This window comes from Monodelphis domestica, chromosome 4 (genome assembly GCF_027887165.1).
Source record: "Monodelphis domestica isolate mMonDom1 chromosome 4, mMonDom1.pri, whole genome shotgun sequence".
Taxonomy (NCBI): domain Eukaryota; kingdom Metazoa; phylum Chordata; class Mammalia; order Didelphimorphia; family Didelphidae; genus Monodelphis; species Monodelphis domestica.
The window spans coordinates 351,553,327-351,575,175 of record NC_077230.1 but is presented as its reverse complement, the minus strand read 5'-3'; the positions used below and the strand labels follow the sequence as shown (position 1 = coordinate 351,575,175).

General features: G+C 35.5%; 2 protein-coding genes across 2 annotated transcripts in view; one reads left to right on the top strand and one right to left on the bottom strand.

Annotated features, from left to right (window-relative positions):
* Positions 1-5,423: 5,423 nt before the first annotated feature.
* LOC100617862 (olfactory receptor 51F2-like) lies at positions 5,424-6,469 on the top strand. Its single transcript, XM_003340967.3, has one exon. It carries the CDS (start codon positions 5,431-5,433, stop codon positions 6,379-6,381), a length of 951 nt encoding a protein of 316 aa, XP_003341015.2. The 5' UTR covers positions 5,424-5,430; the 3' UTR covers positions 6,382-6,469.
* Positions 6,470-9,306: 2,837 nt separating this feature from the next.
* The window catches only part of LOC100015564 (olfactory receptor 51F2-like), a 171,396-nt gene continuing 158,853 nt past the window's right edge, over positions 9,307-21,849 (bottom strand). The window contains exon 4 of the mRNA XM_001364159.4: positions 9,307-13,547. Within this exon, the coding sequence (XP_001364196.2) occupies positions 12,563-13,504 (942 nt within the window). The 5' untranslated portion in view covers positions 13,505-13,547 and the 3' untranslated portion in view covers positions 9,307-12,562. The remainder of the gene's footprint in view (positions 13,548-21,849) is intronic.

Below are 21,849 nucleotides of genomic sequence, written 5' to 3'. Positions count from 1 at the left end.
GAGGAGTCAGGAGGAGAATTCTCTGGAACATTTCTTGAAAGGAGGCTCTCTTGAAGGTGGAGCCTGAGGTTGGCATGAGAAGCCTTACCTAGAGAGATCTTGGGTGAGTGATAAAACCAACTGACTGATTTATTCATTCTTATTCCTTTCTTACTTTCTCTCTTTTTCTATTGATTAATCAATGTATTATAAATTAAATTTCTCTATAAAACCCAGTTGGCTTGGGCATAATCATAAATTGGGAATATATTCCCTGGCAACCATCTTATATTTATATAAAACCAAGACATAGTAGAAAACATATTTCAGTGGTCATAATTTTTATATATTTCACTTGCTCCCAAAACATTTTAATTATCACAGTTTATGGCTCCCAATCTCTTATCTACAACTATTTAACGCTCAAAACTATTTTAAATTTAACACTATACAAAGACTTAAGAATCATGGTGTAAATTATATGAATTTATTTAAGTGGAAGTCTCCAGCTTGAAGAGTCAGAACTATTGAATCAGAGATTTGGAAGGAAACTCTAGTAATATTTTAAAAACCTACATGAACATCAAAATGTCTCTATCATTTTCCAGACAAAATACTGAAAAATGACTTGTCCATCTGGAATATCTCCAGAAACAAGAACCATTCAAACCATTCCATTTTCTAGATAATTTAACTGGTATTAAGAATACACAAAAAATGCAGGAGACATGGAAATGTAGCAAATGTGTTACATATAAATATATACACATTAATATATACATAAATATGCATGTGCTCATATGTATGAACATACATCATATCTGAGAAGTCTCATTGCTAGTATAAGTTCCTAGTTTAAAACTACACCAAGACATTTTAACCATATTTATAAACATAAGTATTTATATACATATATGTATAAGAAATGAATATAGTATATAAGCATGCATATAGCTTCATATATTATGTATATACAGATATAAATATTATAAAATAAGTCTCTTTAAAATAAAATGGTACATAACCAGTCTCACTTTCTTATCCAAAACTTCATATATGTTTACATGTGTGTGCCTATTATGTTTGCTAATGATTCATTTCATAATAAAAAGAAAAAATATTTTAAAATATAATACATCTTTATTTTCAACAGAAATTCATTACTGTTGAACTCCAGGTCATAAGATAAGAGATTCATAGCTGAAAGATATCTAAGAGATACTCATTTCTCAGGCAAGGAAACTCAGTCTCAGGAAAATGAAGTTACCCAAAGTCACATGTAAATAGCAGAAGCAGGATTTAAAGCTAATACCTTTGCCTAGAACCAATCTTATTTTCCTTAAACTACACTCTACCTATTGATTCTAATTCTGACTACTGGAGCTAAACAGAATCCAATTGAGTAAACAATTATTAAAGAATTACTACATATAGAGCACTTTGCTTGGTGCTGGGAAAATACAGGGTTTAAATGAAACATATTCACTACTCTCATGGAGTTAATTGTCCACTTACACAATAAGTCTAAGTCCTCTTTCATGTGGTCACCATGCACATATTTGAAGACACTTAGAATGATCCAAGCCTCTAAGTCTTTCCTTTTTTTGACGAAACACCTGGTATGCATTTTGTTTCCAATCTCACTCTCCTGGTCACCTTCTACTGGATATGCTCTTTTCAGCATTATTCTTAAAAACTGATAGCCAGATTTGTGTATAGTCTTCCAGATGTGATAAAAAAAAAGCAAAGGTGAGATCAGTGATCTTCTCTCTTTTACTGGATGTTGTGCCTCATGTCCTATTCTAGACAATGGGTTTGCATTTCTGATTTTGAAACCATTTCATCTTTTTATAATACCAAATATTGAAAAATGTGTCTAGGAATAAATTCCCATGAAATCTCAATCCATTACATCCTGATATATATATATATATATATATATATATATATATATAAGTTCAGTGATTCATTCCCAGAGTCCCCTTTACTAAATTCAATCAATCAAACAAAAAGCATTTATTCAGCACCTACTGTATGCCAGGCACTCTCTTAAGCACTACAGATATAAAGACAGAATTAAAAGTAGCCTCTGCCCTCAAGGAATTAACATACTAAGAAAAGATCTAATGTATACACAGGATATGTTGTTAAATAAAGCTTTAAAAGAAAGTTGTCTAGCATTTATTTTTCATCTGACTAGCATTTATTAAGCATCTACTATGTGCCAAGTGCTGTGCTAAACACTGGAAGCTAGTACCCAGGTTGGTGGGGATCAGAAAAGAATTAATAAATAATATGATACTTAAGGAAATTGAAAAAAATTCCAAGAAGTAGAAATAAGCACAACAGAGTATTCCAGGTATGTGGGAAATGTAGACAATGAGACTGAGCTTTTGGTCTGAGCAACAAACAGCAGACCAGCAAGGCTGTAGAGAACTGTGGAAGAGAGTGCATTTATAAGAAAACTGGAAAAGTTAGGAGGTACCACTGAAATTATTTTAATTCTCATAATTTATTTACTTATTCAACTTGTTTCAAATTTCCTTCTCTACCATCACCAAGGATGGAGACCTAAGATGTCAATCATTTCTGATAAGAGAAAAGAATCATAATTGAACATGATTGAATAATTGAAAACAAACTGAATCATAATTTATAAACACATTTAGGCAGGGAGGTATAGGTAGAGAATGCAAAACCTTCCCTACAGAATAAATCACAAAATCTCCAAGAACTACCAGGGTGTAGTTATGCAGAAAACCCCATTGGATAGAGGCTTCTCCTGGGAAAATGAAACCAGCCAGGCTGACTCATGACTCTTTATAAATATTTGCCATTCTGAGAACCCAGTGGGATTTCCATCCCCAGGTTTGTGCCCTCCACTTTGTGAAGATAAGAGTCTCTCCTTACATCCCCTTCCAGTGGATGGCCATAGTAAGTATTATAGGGTGCTGAGACCTAAGGGCATATGTTAATATTAGAAGGTTGAAGACAGATACTCAGCAGCACCAAAAAACCCAAAGTTGGATGTTAGACATGAAGAATTTCTTATGACAAAAGTTCAAAGCAACCAATTTTTAAATGAACAAAGGAAGGGTCAGGGAGGAAACCAGCTACCATAAAGATATCAGGCTCTGTCTTATGATTTGTCATTTTGGGTAAGGGACAAGTTTTCTGTAATTTTGTTTCTTCATTTGTTAAATCACAGCTTTGGAATTAAAATCATTCCATTTCTATGGATCTTCTCTTTTAAATCCTTGAAAAAGGAGAATATGGTATTTATAGTTCAGGATGGCATGTTTGAGCCAAGTGATAAAATATGAATCCTTCCACTATTTCTTTTGAAATTTGATTCTAGATCTGAGAAACTATCAAAAGATCAGAGGGTAGACTTTAATGGAAGAGAATGGAGGGTAATCTTTTATTAAGAGCTATCCAATAAAGAAATGACTGTTCTTATGAAGAGAAAAGGGAGTGAAATAACCATGTAATATGTGCCAGATACTGTCCTAAACACTTTTAAAAGAATTATCTATTTTGATTCTCACAAAAAACACTGCAAGGTGGGTGATGTTATTGTTCCCATTTTAGGGTTAAGAAAACTAAGAACACAAGTTAAGTGACTTGCCCATGGCCACACAGCTTATAAGTGTCTGGGGCCATATTTGAATTCAAGTCTTTCTGACTCTAGACTTAGCTTCCTATTCACTGGGCCATCTAGTTGCCTGAGCTATTTCATCCATAGACCTAAAGTCTAGATTATTTGGAATAACTGCCACATGTTCAGAGTATGATGAAGCCCAGAGAGGGGAAGGATCTTGCTCAATGCCACACAACACAGACAGCAAGTATGAGAATGAGAGTGCAGATCTAGGTCTTTGGGGGATTCATCCCAGTGGAGTTGTTTTTTTTTTTTTTGCAAGATAACTAAGGATCACAGAATCTCAGAAGTGGGAGGGAACTCAGAAGCCACCTGAAAGGATTTTTATCTGAATAGAAATCACCTTTCTAAAGTTGTAAGTTCCTTTTAAGTGGTCATTGAGGTTCTGTTTGAAAGTCTCTAGTATGGAAAGACATTCTTTCTCAAGGTAATACATTCTACTTTTGAACAGCTTATGAAATTTTCTCTATTTTTAGGCTAAATTTTCCTGCTGCACTTTGCACCTGTCATCCTGAGCTCTGTTCTAGTCAGCCAAACAGGAAAAAAAAACAGTCCCTCTTCAGTAGGACAATACTAAATATTAATATCTCTAAGGTTAAGCTAGAAGGGACCTCCAAGTTTATCTAGTCCAAAAACCTTAAGGATTAAAACAGCAGACACTCTTAAGTCTTTCAAAGATATTCATTTTGGTGATGTTACAGAATGAAGCAAATACATGTAGATGTGGCTAATATGGGAATTTATTTTCACAACTATGTAAGAGTGTTTTTTCATAACTATATTACAAGTTATATTAACTATTTAAAATCTATTATAGGAGGTTTTCTTTTCTTTCAGGGGAAAGAGAGAATGGAGAGAAAAATAAATGGTTGTTAAATTTTAAAAGGAAAATTCATAAATAAAAAATGAATAAACTCTAGAGAAGTTGAGTGACTAGTCCAAGGTCTCACAGGGAGTATAACACCCTCATTATTCAAATACAGATTTGTGGACTCAAAATCCAATATTCCTTCCACATTATGTTCCTGGGAGATGACTGTTATACCCCAATGAATTTTTTTTTTTACATTGCCAGGGTCAACATCTCTATTTTTTCAATAGAGTGTTTTGCTATGTTTTCTATATTTTCAATAGTGTGCTGCCAATTCCCTGATTGCCCTCCAATGAAAATCTCTGCCAAAAGATAGTATTCAGAATTAGAGATATCTCTTTTGATGTTAGTTTAGATATATACATATCTCCCAGATGTTTAAGATTTCAGCATATCCTCTATACTAGAGGAATAAAAAAGCAAGCCAAGTTCCATTTTCCTATAGTGCTTAAAATCAGAAGGTTATAGAGGGGACATTAGTAGAGACTAGATGCCATTCTTATTTTCTCTGTCCCTTCCAAACCATATAGAGGAGCAGAAAATGAAAAGATTGGGGAAGAGAAGAGACAAAGATAAAGGGAGGGAAGAAGAATTTTGAAAGAAAAAGGAATCTTAACTTGGAAATAAGTTTGAAGAGAGGGATGATTAGAAAACCAAACAAAATGTTTTAAAGGGGAGGTAAAGAAGTTCCAGAAGAACCTGAGTATTCATGATGTATCACAGACAGACAAACATACAACCACACACATGCTTGTGGCAAGGAGGAGAAAGAAGTAGAAAAGAAGTGTGTGAGTCAAAGTGCAGGTATGTAACTGCCATAAATATATGTATAGTTAATTGTTTCTGTTTTACTGTATTAAAACTAAACTTCTTTTTCTAGGACATATTATTACAAAAGAACTCTCTCTCCATAATCATCATGTCTTATCATTCTAATAACAATGCCTCTTCTTTGATCTTCCTCCTGACTGGCGTTCCTGGACTTGAAGATACTCATGCCTGGCTCTCTATCCCCTTTTGCTGCCTCTACCTAACAGCCCTCTCTGGGAATGGCATGATCTTGTTTGTTATTATCAATGAGTCAAGCCTTCATGAACCAATGTACTATTTCCTTTCCATGCTATCTACTACTGACCTGGGCTTGTGCATTTCTACATTGGTCACTATGCTGGGCATATTCTGGTTCAACGCCAGAGAGATAAGTTTCCATGCTTGTGTGGCCCAGACATTCTTCATCCAGCTCTTCACTGTGATGGAATCCTCGGTGCTTCTGGCCATGGCCTTTGATCGTTTTGTTGCTATCTGTAACCCACTGAGATATGCCACCATCTTAACAGACTCCTGCATCATCAAAGTCTGGTTTGTAATCCTCTTTAGAGGGACAGTGATACTAACGCCTCTGGTATTGCTTCTGAAGCGCCTGTCCTTCTGTCGCAGCCACGTGCTGCACCATTCCTACTGCTTCCATCCCGACATTATCCAACTCTCTTGTTCAGACAACAAAATCAACAGTGTGCTTGGGTTAACTGCACTCATCATCACCGCCGGTGTGGATTCTCTCTTTATCCTGCTCTCCTATGTTCTGATCATTAAGACTGTCCTCAGCATTGCCTCTCCAGAGGAGCGGCACAAAGCTTTCAGCACGTGTATATCCCACATTGGCGCTGTCGCCATCTTCTACATCCCCTTAATTAGCTTGTGCTTTGTCCACAGATTTGGGAAACGAGCTCCGCCATATGTACACACTCTCATGGCAAATGTGTACCTACTCATCCCCCCTGTTATGAACCCCATTATCTATAGCGTGAAGACCAAGCAGATCCGCAAAGCTATTCATAAAGTTCTTCTTCCCAAGGGAAGCCATGTATAAAACTGATTTCTGTCCCCATGTATCTGACGGAGTTGTGGCTTCTGGTGAAATCTCATGTTATTTGCTTAGCTGTGAATTGTGAAATGGTATATAAGCTCTGCTCTGAAGTGGAGCAAAGAAAATGTAGCATGCTCAGTTAGATGCTTCCCTTTGTAGTTGACAAGGCAATTATCCTCCTTCTGAACTAAATATAAGGAATGAACAAAATGGGGGAAAGGATGAATAACAGGACTTATAATAAAGATCTGCACACAGAATGATGACTGTTAGAATCAACATATTGTCTACTGGATAAGCACCAAACTCCTTAATGTAGCATTCAAAAGTCAGTACTTATTTGATTGCCTGGTACACAGTAGGTACTCAATAATTGTTATTTGTCTGACAAAATCAGCCACAACCTAGTCATATAGTATCTCTCATGTGAGATAATTATCCATTAGAATGACCAAACCCAGAGTGGGGCTGATTATATATTTCTTGACTTCTCATTCATATTTATTCTCCCTCTGCCTCTGTCTCTGTTTGTCTGTCTTTCTGATTCTGGCTCTGTCTTTCTCTGTTTCTGCCTATATGTCTGTCTGTCTCACTCTCTCCAGCTAGGTGGAGCAATGGATAGAGTGCTTGGTCTAGGGTTAGGAAGTCCTGAGAGTTCACAGTAATTGTTCTGTCATGACTGTCATGTAGTACCTGGCACATAATAAGCACATAACAAAGGTTTTTGGGGTGTTTTCCCCTTATATTAATTCTTTCCTAAATGTTCATTAATCATTCCTTAACTAAAACTATCTAGTGTATTTCATCTGGAAATTAAGTCATGTTTAAGGGTCCGTAATTTGTGGACATCATTTCTTTCTTGCTTTAAAAGTTAAAAAAAAAAGAGTTTGCCTTTCCTGAGGCATTTATCTTACCATTTCCAAAGGTCTAACCTTGAACAAGTGATTGCAATTGGCTGAGCCTTTATTTTCTCACCAGTAAAACAGGGAGTGGAGTTGGTGGCAGGATATTAAGACCTAACATTCAATTTATAGGATTCTAGTGGAACTCATATATAATGAATAAATATTAAAATATTTTATTTTCTAAATGGTAAAGCCCTCTGCCTATACTATAGATAATTAGCCTTTATTAGAATTTCCCATTTTTCTAACACTTTATAATTCCCAAATTACTCAGCATTCTACATTCTCATTTAATTCTAAAACCTGTTCTGGATTGGCAGGACTAGTATAGCATCATTAATTTCCAGCAAGATGATGAGAAAAAATGTGTTCTTTGATCCCCACAACCAATCTGTGAAGTAGGTTCTATTATCTCTATTTTAAGTTTGAGAAAACTGATGTTATGCAAATTGCCCAGGATCACACAGCTAGTGAGTATTTGAGGCTGGATTTTGGCTGGATTTGGACTTATTTCTTTTTTGTTCCAACCTCAGTGTTATAGCTACTACTTCATTAGTTGCCTCTAAATATAGAGAATATTTCCAAGAAGAATATGAAAGAGAATTATAAATAAAACTACAAATTTCTATTATTTATAACTTGATTTTATGCACATACCTATGTGTTTGTCTCTCTTTCTATGCATATGTACATATATGTATGGAATGTATGGGGTATACAGGGAAGACTAACACCTCTGGTATGAAGGCTTGCTGAACTCTTTTCAGTGTTGCTCATCTACCTTTGATGTCTGCCTTTCAACCAACTCTCACCTCTCTCTTCTGTGGTTCCAAGAATCTGTAGCATGCACAGTGGCCATACTCTAGTAAAACTGACTTGTTGGGCAGACTAAACAAGGTTGAGGGTAATCAACAGGTCTCAAACCCTTCAGTACATTAGTTGAATATCTGCCCCACACATGTAAAGACCCTTACAGAATGGGTGCATGAGAACAATTTGTTCCAACAGCCATGAAGGGTGCTGAAAAAATGCACTATGAATCATTTATTTAGTGCTGCTTGGTCAGACCTTGAAGATGGCAATGTCATCCACTACGTCCCAAGCCAGCATCAGTCATCATGCCTTAAATCTTGCTACTGGACTTTGAAGACTCTAGAAAAAAGAGTGAGGCTGACAACTTTGTGTGACAGCTTCATTTAAATACAATTCACTCAAAAGTCAAGACATCACCCCATAATGAATGTCATTGGTCTTCTTCAAAATGAAGGATGAACAATATGTGTGTAGATAGATATAAATAGATTTATATATACATAAATTTGACACATTACTTTAAAAACTGACCTACCTGTCTATTTTTTCTTCTTTATTACCTTGAGTAAAATTTGAAATTAATCAGTGATCCCTTTTTCCTCTTTTTTTAAAAACAATATCATTTCTGTTTTTCTTCCCACGAAATCTTCCAGTGGAAAAAGATATAAAAAATACAATCCTTGTAGCAGATAGTCAAAATGGATTCACACATTTGCCATCTAAAACTTGATGCATCTTTTTTTTTTTCATTTTAAGTTTTTTATTCCCCTACCTGGAGAGAGTTAGAGTTAGAATGTTTCCTCATGAGCCTTCTGGAATTCTGGTTGGTCATTACATTGATCAGAGTCTTAAATCTTTCAAAACCATTTTTGTTACAATCTTGTTAAGGTAGTAATTTTTTCTCCTGGTTATTCTCATTTATTTATGCTTTAAAACATACAAATCTCTCTAAGTTTCTCCAAAATCATCCCTTTCATAATCTCTTATAGCAATATGATATTCCATGACATTGAGATACAATAGTTTATTTACCATGTCATAATTTATGGATACCTCTCAGTTCTTTATTACACTGTAAAAAGCTAATATATATATATATGTGTGTGTGTGTGTGTGTGTGTGTGTGTTGTTGTTGTTGTTGTTGTTTTAACATGGTTATGTTTACTCTTTCATTTCTTTCACATATAGACTTAGAGATGATATTGGTAGATCAGTGAGTATAATGCTTTATTTTTTTTTCCAAATTGCTTTACCAAATACAGGGACCAGTTCATAAGTTTATCATCAGCTGAGTGTGCTTACCTTCCTGAAGTATCTCCAAAATTGTAAATTTTCCTTTTTGTGTGTGATTTTTGCCAATATAATAAGTATGAGGTAGTATTTTAGATATGTTTTCATTTGTATTTCTCTAATTATTAATAATTTAGACTCTTTTCTTATAGCTACCAAATAGCTTGAATTTCTTCCTTTGACAACTAGAGCTTAGATCCTTTTGCACATTTTTATCTAATGGGGAACTTCAATGAATGTGATTTATACAATAATTGTTGTCTAAAATTCTAACATTTGCCACCTGTGTAACTTTAGCTATGTAAGTGAAGCATAGTAAACTGAACACTGGTCTTCAAATCAAAAGATGGGGAATTAAGTATATGTGACTATGGGTAAGTCATTAACCTCAGATTCCATTGTGTATAAAATAAAGATATTACTTATGCTACCCACCTCTTTGGATGTTTATAAGTAGAGTATTTAAATGTGAGTTTTTTAAACAAATAAATGGATGGCTGGATAATATAAGCAAAGTCTGATTGTCAGTGAAGTCAATACATACGATATTTCATCGATAGATTTGACTCCAAGATATGGAAAATTAGGAAGTTGTTTTAAAAAAAGAAAAAGAAGCCTAGCTACATCAGATCATAAACTGTACTATAAATTAACAGTCAAAACAATCTGGAACTGGCTAAATAATAGAGTAGTGAATCAAGTGGAAAATGAGCAAAATAATCTAGTGTTTGATAAACCCAAAGAGTCAAGCTTTGGAGACAAGAACTCATTATTTGACAAAAACTTCTCAGAAAATTGGAAAAAAATGTGCTAGAAAGTACATAGACCAACCTCTCACACAGTATACCAAGATACGGTCAAAATGGGTACATTAATTAGACATAAAGAGTACTACCATAAACAAATTAGGGGAGTATGGAATAGTTTACCTGTCAGATCTCTGGATAATGGAGGAATTTATGGCCAGACAAGAGGTAGACATTGTTACAAAAGAGAAAATGAATAATTTTGATTATATTACATTAAAAAGACTTTGTACAAACAAAACAAATGCAACCAAGATGAGAAGGAAAAGAAACTTGGGGAAATTGCATTGTGTCTCTGAAAAAGGCCTCATTTAACAAATAATTTGGGAACAGAGTCAAATTGATAAGAGTACAAGTCATTTGCCAGTTTCTAAATAGTCAGTGGATATGCAATTTTCATATGAAGAAATGAAAACTATTCATAGCAATATGAAAAAAATGCTCCAAATCAATTTTGATTAAAGAAATGCAAATTAAAACAACTCTGATGTACCACCTGACATCTACCAGATTAACTAATGTGACAAGAAAGCAAAATGACAAATATTGGAGGGGATGTGGGAAAATTGATACACAAATATACTCTTGATGGAGTTTGGAACTATGCCCAAAATGTTATAAAAGTGTTCAGTGCAAACCTTTTAATCCAGCAATGCCACTACTAGGCCTGTATCCCAAAGATTTCCAAAAAAAGGGGGAAATCAATCAAATCAAATCAAATTTTTAAAAGGGAAAAGAATATATTTGTGCAAAAACATTTATATTAGCTTTGTTTGTGGTAGCAAAAACTTGGAAACTGAGGAGATGTTCATCAATTGAGGAATGGCTCAACAGGGTGTTGATATCATTATAATGGAATATTTTTGTGCTATAATAAATGATGATCAGGAAGATTTCAGAAAAAATCCTGGAAAGTCTTACATGGAACTTATGTAGAGTGAAGTGAGTAGAACCAGCAGAACACTGCTCTTACTGTGTACTGTAAAGGCAATACTGGATGATGAAAAACTGAATGCTTTAGCAATTCTCAATAATATGGTGCTTCAGAACAATCCAAAGGATAATTAAAAATGCTATCTGCCTCCAGAGAATGTACTGAAGGAGTCTGAATGCAGGTAAAAGCATATCATTTTCACTTCATTTTCATTATGTCTCCTACAATATGACAAATATAGGAATATGTTTTGCATGATACCACATGTAAAAGCAATATCAAATTGCTTACTGCCTCAAGGAAAGGAAAGGGTAAAGAAAGAATTTGAAACTCAAAATATTAGAAAACAAATGTTAAAATTGTTTTATATGTAATTTTAAAAATAGATACTATAACCAGTGAGAAAAAAGAAAATAAAAAATAGAAGAGGATTGTCATTTTAAGTCCATAGTCTCGACTATTATGATAGGAAATTAATAGATATATAATTTGGAGTTTATAAGTTTAGTGTTGGAAGGGATATGAGAGGACATCTAATTTATCCCTCTCTTCTTATGAATGTGGAAATTGAGGACAAAATATTGAGTGATTTGCCTACGGTCACATAGGCAATAAATGATAATCCCTTTAATCCATAGTCCTCTAACTTCAGATCCTGAATACTCCATTTTAACCAATATAAAGTTTAGCTACTTAATCAAAATACCTGAACATAATAAGTTTTCAGGGGATATTTGCTATTTGAAATTTGGAGACATTTCAAAAAAAAAAGTCAGATCTGGCTTTTTTACAAAATTGAATTTTTAGAAAATGTCTATTTGCTTATATGAAGAAAGTTTATAAAAAGAATGTCTGGAAATAGGAAAGAAAAATACAAACAATTTAATTTTTAACAAATCATACATTATAATCACTGCCTATCCTCTATAGTAGAGATTGACTAATGTGAGATTAAAATGAATAAATACTCAAAGTATTTATTATATAGGATAAAGTGAAGTTAATTCAGCCAAGTGAGCGAGCTCAGAGCCAGAGACCCACACCTGTTGTGCTTTACAGAAAAACCCAAGATCCAAAAGAGTCCTGCAGCATGAATCTCAGTCAAATTTGTCTTGCAAGCCTCTGTATATAAAATGAGGATGCAGCTTAAAAGGATGCTGGGTAAATGTATTTCAGATGTAGCAAATTTCTATATGCACAACAAGAAATTGATTACTCTAGTGATATCACATTCTTATCTATTATAGAATAAAATTAACCTCCCAAGTAAAGCTATTCTCTCTTCCATTTCCCATCTCACTTTAAGACATTGCTGATGTCTCACTGGGAAGTTGAATTCCACTGTCCCCCAGACAATCTTTATTGATTAGATCATCAATATGTTTGAATCTTTCCCATAAGGAATAGAAATGAGGGGTTCAGATCCTCAGTCAGACCTAGGACCCCTTGGGAAGTAAAACTTTGAGCACTGCTTTGCGGATTTGCTTGGTCTTCACACTATAGATGATTGGATTCATCACTGGGGGTATGAGCAGGTAAGCATTAGCAATGAGTGTATGCACATAGGGAGGAGCTTGCTTCCCAAATCTGTGGACAAAGGACAGACTGATGAGAGGGATATAGAAAATAGCTACAGCTCCAATGTGGGAGATGCAAGTGCTAAAAGCCTTTTGCCGCTCCATTGGAGAGGCAATGCTGAGGACAGTCTTAATGATCAATACATAGGAGAGGAGGATAAAGATTGAATCCACTCCAGCAGTGCTAATCAAAGCCGCTAATCCAACTGCACTGTTAACTTTGGTATCTGTACATGACAGCTTCATCACATCAGGGTGGAAGCAGTAAGAGTGATGGAGCACATGACTGCTACAATAGGATAGGCGTTTAAGTAGAACCACCATCGGTGTAAGTATAACTGTCCCCCGGGTGACAATCACCACTCCAATCTGAGCAATTCTGGATTCTGTTAAAATGGTGGCATACCGCAGGGGATTAGAGATGGCCACAAAGCGATCAAAGGCCATGGCCAAGAGTACCGAGGACTCCATGACAGTGAAGAGTTGAATGAAGAACATCTGAGCCAGGCAGGCATTAAAGCTGATCTCTCTGGCATTGAACCAGAATATGCCTAGCATGGTGACCAGAGTAGATATGGACAAACCCAGGTCTGTGGTGGACAACATGGAGAGAAAATAGTACATGGGCTCATGGAGGCTTGGTTCAGTGATGATAACAAAGAGGATCATACTATTTCCTGAAAGGGCAGTTGCATAGAGACAACAAAAAGGAATAGAGATCCAGGTGTGGAAGGCTTCCAGTCCGGGAACACCAGTGAGAAGGAAGGTGAGAGAAGCTGTAGTGTTAATGAAAGGTAGCATGTTGATTGGAAGAGGCACAATTCCAAGTTGAAAATTCCAAATCCTAGAGAAAAAAAAAGAGAGAAACTTTTCACTCAAACCCTACAATATAAGTGGTTGCACATCATGGTCCTGAGGTGTTCAAAAAAGAAAAGATAAAGTGTTTATCTTTGACTTCATCCCAATAAAGGTTCCAAAAAGTTACATTGTATATACTGTAGCCTGTGGAGAAGTTGTTGGTAATTGTTCTAAATGATGTGCCAGTTCTTAGCATTCTCAAATGAGTTGGGAGTGTGAAGAGTAGTGATCAGATAAGGGAAGCAGAGATAGCATCAGAAACACCTCAAAAGAAATGAGAGTTTGTTTTTTTTTAAGAAATAGACATTTTTCTTTGTAGAGTTCCCTATGGTGAAAGAGCACTACAACAAACTTCACCTATTATTCTCATCCTGTGTTCTTTCTCAGCAAACATAAAAATGTAAACAACAAACAAAAAAATCTAACAACACAGAGAAAATGTGTCAGTGATAGAACTTGCTACTAGTTGGGTTTTTTTTGTTTTTTTTTCTGGATTCAAAACTAGCTGTCTGATAATTGGGGGAAAGACATGCCAAAGTATTCATAGTGGTACTCTTTGTGGTGGCAAAAAAATGGAAAATTTAGGCTGAACAAATTGTGATATATGTTAGTGATGGAATACTATTATGCTCAAAGGAATAATGAACTGGAAGAATTCCATGTGAAGTGGAATGACCTCCAGGAATTGATGCAGAGTGAAAGGAGCAGAACCAGGAGAACAATGTACACAGAGAAGGATACACTGTGACACAATAGAATGTAATGAACTTCCCTATTAGCAGCAATGCAATGATCGAGGACAATTCTAAGGGACTTCTGAGAAAGAACACTATCTACATCCAGAGAAAGAACTGTGGGAGCAGAAACACAGAAGAAAAACAACTGCTTGATCACATGGGTTGATGAGGATGTGATTGGGGATGCAGACTAAACCATCACCCTAGTGCCAATATCAATAATACAGAAATAGGTCTTGATCATTGACTCACGTAAAACCCAGTAGAATTGCTCATCAGCTATGGGAGTGAGGGAGGGGAGGGAAAGAACATGAATCTTGTAACCATGGAAAAACATTCTAAATTAATTAATTTAATTTAATTTTCCAAAACTTGAAAAAAATCAGCTATCTAAAATACACTATCTTTCATGGCACTTCATAGGAATGGCAAAGCTTTCATTTCTCATCAATACTCTACCCCCAACCCTTACTAAGTTCTCTTTATCCCACTTGAGTTGATATCCCACTGCAAAATACGGTACTCTGTATGATCAGAGTCTTTTATATGGGCTGAGATCAATAGAACAGCTTCACAGTCCCCATGCACTCTGTTCACAATTAAAATGTCCTGAATCACCTCCCTCATAATCCTTATTTTGAAGCACATGATTAGTCATGTTAACTTTGACCACCTCTGCTTTAGATTGAGTCAATAAGGAATCTCTCAGGGGAAATTTAACCTAATAACCCCAGACAAATGACTTATTGACCATATCCACAATCCTAGTTCATCCTATTTCTACTTTACAGGTGACAAATTTGTTTAGTAGCTAGAGTTGATGAATCATATTTGAATCCTTCCTCTGACATCAGTTGTGTGTCCATGGGCAAGCACTTTAGCCTCTTTCACCCTTATTTTGCTCATCTTTGAAGTGGTAATAATAATATCCTATACCTCATAGTGTTATGAGAATCAACTGAGATAATATATATATAAAGTGGTTCCCAAACCACAAATACCATAGAAATGCTAGCTATTGTTACCTTTTGTAAAGCACATTTTAGGTATCTATTTTACTATGCTATGGTCTATACTAATAACATAAGTACTCAATAACTAATGCACCCACACATCTAACACCCATATTTACTTAAAGTCAGATCTACTCATATGGCAAAAAATTTGATAAATAATCTGCTTCTCCCCTATAGCATTTTTCTCCTTCCATCCTGATCTCCTTTTACCCTTCATCCCAAACAACTGTCTCTTCAGCATCTTCCAGGCTAGTTGTCAATGTCTAAAGCATTTAGAGAAACCATATATAAAAATATATATAATATACTGTGCATATATGTGTACACATATATATGTACATATGAATAGACAATCTTAGCTAATAATAGTAGAAGTAGTAATAGTAAGGAAACTTTCTCTGGACTTAACCATGAGTTTTCTCCCTCTTACCATCTGATATATTTCTTTACACTCCCCCATAGGACTTCTCAGAACCCTAGGAGACTACATAAGGTGTCTTTCCATTCCCTTTCATTGCAGGGAAGACTTCACATTAAACCATTAAATCATATTAATGTACTCCTTCCTATATTAATTGATATGTTTAACCCATTGTTAACAGACTTTGATCTCTACATTTTTCTAGAAGTTGAGATTAATTACACTGAGCCATATACAATATCTCCTTCTAACTTTTTTGATCACTGACACTTTTAAAAAATCCTTTGTCTTCCATCTTAGAGTCAATACTATGTATTGGTGCCAAGGCAATAAAGCAATAAGGGTTAGTTAAATGACTCACACAGCTAGGAAGTGTCTGAGGCCAGAGTTGAACCCAGGACCTCTCATCTCTAGATCTGCCTCTCAGTGGGGGGCTATCCAGCTCCCCCCACTGACATATACTATTGAAATTGATGGTTGAGAATACAGATCTGTCTGTTGCTATGGAGCAGAGCAAAATTATGTGGTCTAAACATATCACCAGTAAAATCAAATCTAATTAGGACAATGTTGTAAATAATTGTACCAACCTGCCACAGACCACCAGAATTCTGGCATACAGGTGAAGATGAGTGATGTTTGTTCAGTCTTCCAGGAGAAATGAGAATCCAAAACCTAACTCAGATATCCATTACACTGTTCAGTGGCCCACTCAGCAAAGATTATCTTGTATTGTGAATCTTATGTATCTAAGCCCAACACTATCTCTCTCCACACTATTCTAGTTATATTCTCACCACATTTACAACTGTTTTACTTACAGAACCTATATAGTATGGAGGAGATGACAGTACCACCTTCTCTTGTCATCATTGTGGAGCCAGAGAATCTAAGATTAAGCCAATTGGACTCTTGGGCTGGCAAATATGTAAGGGGCCAGAATTTATTCTGGTTGGCGTCCCTTACCAAGGAGGGAAGGCTGATCCAGGGGGAGAACTCATTATCTCCATAACTAGCCTGTTATGCTAAATAGCTCAAGAGACCTGGGATCCCAATGGCCTGTCTCTGCCAGTAAACTTTGCTTCTCTCTATAGCATCACTAGCTTATTAGGAAATGTAGAAACGATGAAGGAGCTTTATACATTTGTTACTGATTCTGACTTTTGTGTGTTTCCCATTCTAAGACTGATAGAATTTTGGTCTTTCTGCCCTGGGGCCATTTTGTAAGAAAGAGAATTTGAAAAAAAATATGGAACTGCACAAAAGATACTTTAAACAATTATAACTAATATCTATATGCTTTTCTTTAAGGTTTTGGAGGGGTGGTTTGGTTTGTTTTTTTAAAGTTTAAGGTTTGAAGTTTTGAAGATATTTTTCATATTTTAGCTCACTTGATCCTCACAGCAGTCCTATGAAATTATCTAAGCTAATAAATGCCGTAATAAAACTAGTTGAACTAGTTCCAGACAAATGCCCAACCAGATACCCAGACCAGACATTCTAATGAAGGAATCCTAAGGTATGTGAAGCATTCTCCTTTGAAGATTTGGCAGCCTGAACATTTGGTAGACATATCAATGGGCCAGCCCTCTAGTATCTGGTCCAGAGCTCTAGATGTCCAGTCAATATATTCAGGCCAGATCCATGACTCTGCTGACCATCCTGATAAGTGTGTTTCTAGGTAAGAATCCCCAACTGACCTATATAAAAGGACGTGAGGAAAGAACCTAGAATGCAAAGTAGGAGACCTTATTACTTTAGCAGGGTTTCACCTTTATTGCATATTTTTCCATTATTCTAGATCTTAAATAAACATTCATATTATGACAGTCCTCCTGGTGAAGGCTCATTCTTTTAATAGAAAATGAATAATTTATTTGACAAGTACTCAACCCTTCTCATTCTATCTTCCAGATGTCACCAAAACACTAAATATTCTCTCTCCAAGGTAATCAGTGATCTCTTTTTTTTTTTAAACATTATTTTATTTGGTCATTTCCAAACATTATTCATTGGAAACAAAAATCATATTATTTTCCTCCCCCCCCCTCCCACCACCTCTCCCATAGCTGGCGTATGATTCCACTGGGTATCACATGTTTTCTTGACTCGAACCCATTTCCGTGTTGTTGGTATTGGCTCTAGAGTGTTCATTTAGAGTCTCTCCTCAGTCATTTCCCCTCAACCCCTGTAGTAAAGCAGTTGTTTTTCTTCGGTGTTTTTACTCTCACAGTTTATCCTCTGCTTGTGGATAGTGATTTTTAGATCCCTGCAGATTGTTCAGGGACATAGCATTGACACTAATGGAGAAATCCATCACCTTCGATTGTACCACAGTGTATCAGTCTCTGTGTACAATGTTTTCCTGGTTCTGCTCCCTTTCACTCTGCATTACTTCCTGGAGGTTGTTCCAGTCTCCATGGAATTCCTCCACTTTATTATTCCTTTTAGCACAATAGTGTTCCATCACCAACATATACCACAATTTGTTCAGCCATTCCCCAATTGAAGGGCATCCCCTCATTTTCCAATTTTTGGCCACCACAAAGAGTGCAGTTATGAATATTCTTGTACAAGTTTTTTTTTTCCTTATTTACTCTCTAAGTATGGCAGTAGTGCTATGGCTGTATCAAAGGGCAGACAGTCTTTTATCGCCCTTTGGGCATAGTTCCAAATTGCCCTCCAGAATGGTTGGATCAATTCACAACTCCACCAGCAATGAATTAATGTCCCCACTTTGCCACATCCCCTCCAGCATTCATTACTTTCCATAGCTGTCATGTTAGCCAATCTGCTAGGTGTGAGGTGATACCTCAGAATTGTTTTGATTTGCATCTCTCTGATTATAAGAGATGTAGAGCACTTTTTCATGTGCTTATTAATAGTTTTGATTTCTTTGGCTGAGAACTACCTGTTCATGTCCCTTGCCCATTTATCAATTGGAGAATGGCTTGATTTTTTTGTACAATTGATTTAGCTCTTTGTAAATTTGAGTAATTAAACCTTTGTCAGAGGTTTTTATGGATTGCTTCCCAATTTCTTGCTTTCCTTCTGATTTTAGTTACATTGGTTTTGTTTGTACAAAAACTTTTTAATTTGATGTATTCCAGATTATTTATTTTGCATTTTGTGACTCTTTCTAAGTCTTGCTTGGTTTTATGTGTAGGGTGTGAGGTGTTGATCTAAATCTAATCTTTCCCACACTGTCCTCCAATTTTCCCAACAGTTTTTATGAAATAGTGTATTTTTGTCCCAAAAGTTGGGTTCTCTGGGTTTGTCGTATACTATCCTGCTGAGGTCACTTACCCCAAGTCTATTCCACTGATCTTCCTTTCTGTCTCTTAGCCAGTACCAAATTGTTTTGATGACCGCTGCTTTATAATATAGTCTGAGATCTGGGACTGCAAGGCCCCCTTCCTTTGTATTTTTTTTTCATTGTTTCCCTGGATATCCTTGATCCTTTGTTCTTCCAAATGAACTTTTTTATGTTTTTTTCTAAATCAGTAAAAAAAAAAATTTTGGAAGTTCAATGGATATGGCACTAAATAGATAAATGAGTTTCGGTAGGATGGTCATTTTTATTATATTGGCTCATCCTACCCAAGAGCAGTTAATGTTCTTCCAATTGTTCAAGTCTAGTTTTAGTTGTGTGGAGAGTATTTTATAGTTGTGTTCATATAGTTCCTGTGTTTGTTTCGGGAGATAGATTCCTAAGTATTTTATTTTGTCTAAGGTGATTTTGAATGGGATTTCTCTTTCTAGTTCTTGCTGCTGGGCTGTGTTGGAAACATATAGAAACGCTGATGACTTATGCGGGTTTATTTTGTATCCTGAAACTTTGCTAAAGTTGTTGATTATTTCGATTAGCTTTTTGGTTGAATCTCTAGGATTCTTTAAGTAGACCATCATGTCATCTGCAAAGAGTGATAACTTGGTCTCCTCCTTGCCTATTTTAATGCCTTCAATTTCTTTTTCTTCTCTAATTGCTACTGCTAGTGTTTCTAGTACAATGTCAAATAATAGAGGTGATAATGGGCATCCTTGTTTCACTCCTGATCTTATTGGGAATGCATCTAGTTTATCCCCATTGCAGATGATATTAGTTGATGGTTTTAGATATATACTGTTTATTATTTTTAGGAATGACCCTTCTGGTGATCTCTTAAATACTAAATTTGATAGCATTTTCTCAGTTCTTATTTTCCTTGATCTCTTCTCTTGCTGTATAATCTCTGAGCGCTTGACTTCTGGAACATTAACTCTCCTACTACCTGTTTGACCATTTTTAGTACCCTTTGCTTGAGTGTCTACCATATAATACTCTCTAAGTATGGCTGTTACCCCAAATTCTCTATTATGTTATTTTTCCTTATTTCTTTATACTCTACTTTATTCATGATAGTATCAGCTCCAGTAGGAATAATTATCATGTCCATACAAATACTTCAAAACCTGCAAATTTAACACTATCTCTTCTGAACTCCAGGACTATATCACCAACTGCCTACTAAAAATCTCCTCCTGGGGGTTTGACCAACATCTTAATCTTAGGATATACAAAATTAAACAAATTATCTTCTTACCTAAAACGACCATTTTTTCAAGATTGCATTTCAATTAAAGTTACCATTTTCTTTCTAGTAATCCAGGTTCTTAACTAGAGTCATCCTCGAATATTTCTAAGCCATTGCCATTAGCTGTCAAGGAGTGACTTGTCTACCTCCATCATCTCACAAGATCAGACTTTCTCTCTACTCACATAGCTACTTCCATAGTTTGGGTCCTTATCACACCTCTTCTAGACAATTAAAATAGTCTTTGAGTTGGCCCCTCTGCTTCAAGTCTTTCTTCTTTTATCTCTTTTCCACATAACTGACAAAAGAATCTTCCTAAGGCACAGATCTGACCATGACATACTTTCCTACTCAAAAATCTTCTGTGGCTCTCCTCTCTCTCTTACAAACTCAGACTGGAATTTAAATTTTTACCCAATCTGGCTTCTACAGCACCTCCTTTCTTTATTACATCTCATTTTCCTTCATGCTCTCTACTTTCTAGCCAAACTAGACTACTAGCTGTTTCTTGAACCAAACACTTAATTTCTGACTTCTATGTCAGTTTCCATGCTATAGCAGCTGATATTATAATGATTATAAAACAACTCACTGCTATAGCTTTAAGATTTGTAAAGTTCTTTAAATTAATTTCTTAGTTCTTTTGACCCTTATGACAAATCTATAATGCAAATGCATTTATCATTTCCATTTTATAATTGATTAAACTCAGTGAGTTTGTGATTTATCCAGGGGCATAGCTAGTAAATGACTAAAGTAAGAGATTAATGGATTCCTTTCTATATGTCAGTTCCTATTATCATTTTTTGACCAGACCTCTAATTTTATTTGTGAAATGAAAACTTTTAATGAGGAAACTACCTCAGTTGGGCTGTTTTTATTGCTGTTGTTTTCGTTTTCAGCCTCTAGGACTATATAGCTAGAGGCACTGAGAGATTAAGTTTCCCAACCTGAGAAAGTCAGAGGCAGAATTTGAATTCAGATCTGCCTCATTTTAGTCAATCTTTGCTACCCTACACTGCCTCTCTACCTAATTATAGTGATGATCATCATCATCATTTCATTCTAGTCCTGGGAAAAGTAATTATCCTGCTATTATTATTTAATGGTCTATAAACTATTGCATAAGTGGATAAAAGAGCTGCTGTTGTAATTGGATAAAGGTATTGGAACACAAACTAACCATCTTCAGCCTAAAAAAAGCATCCTTGTTAGTTAGCCAATATGACTACAGGCATGACATTCACTCATCTTTCCACATGACTTTACTCTCCTTTTCTAGGATTATTATTGTTGTTGTTACTGTACTTGTTATCCTACTGCAATTATTTTTGTTATTTCTATCTAACAGATTAATATCCAACACTCCAAGAATTATATTTTATAAAGTGTATTAATAATCACTAGAAGTAAAGGAATAAAAAGTAATTATCTTACAAAATAATACTCAATTCTTCTGGCACTCACCTCATGCCACCTCCACCAAACCAATCAGAACAAGAAGAGAGCAAGAGGCAGGGCTACACAAAATTTATAACCT

What these genes read in the sequence shown, in the direction of transcription:
- LOC100617862 (XM_003340967.3), top strand. Translation starts at nt 5,431, where the DNA reads ATGTCTTATCATTCTAATAACAATGCCTCTTCTTTGATCTTCCTCCTG.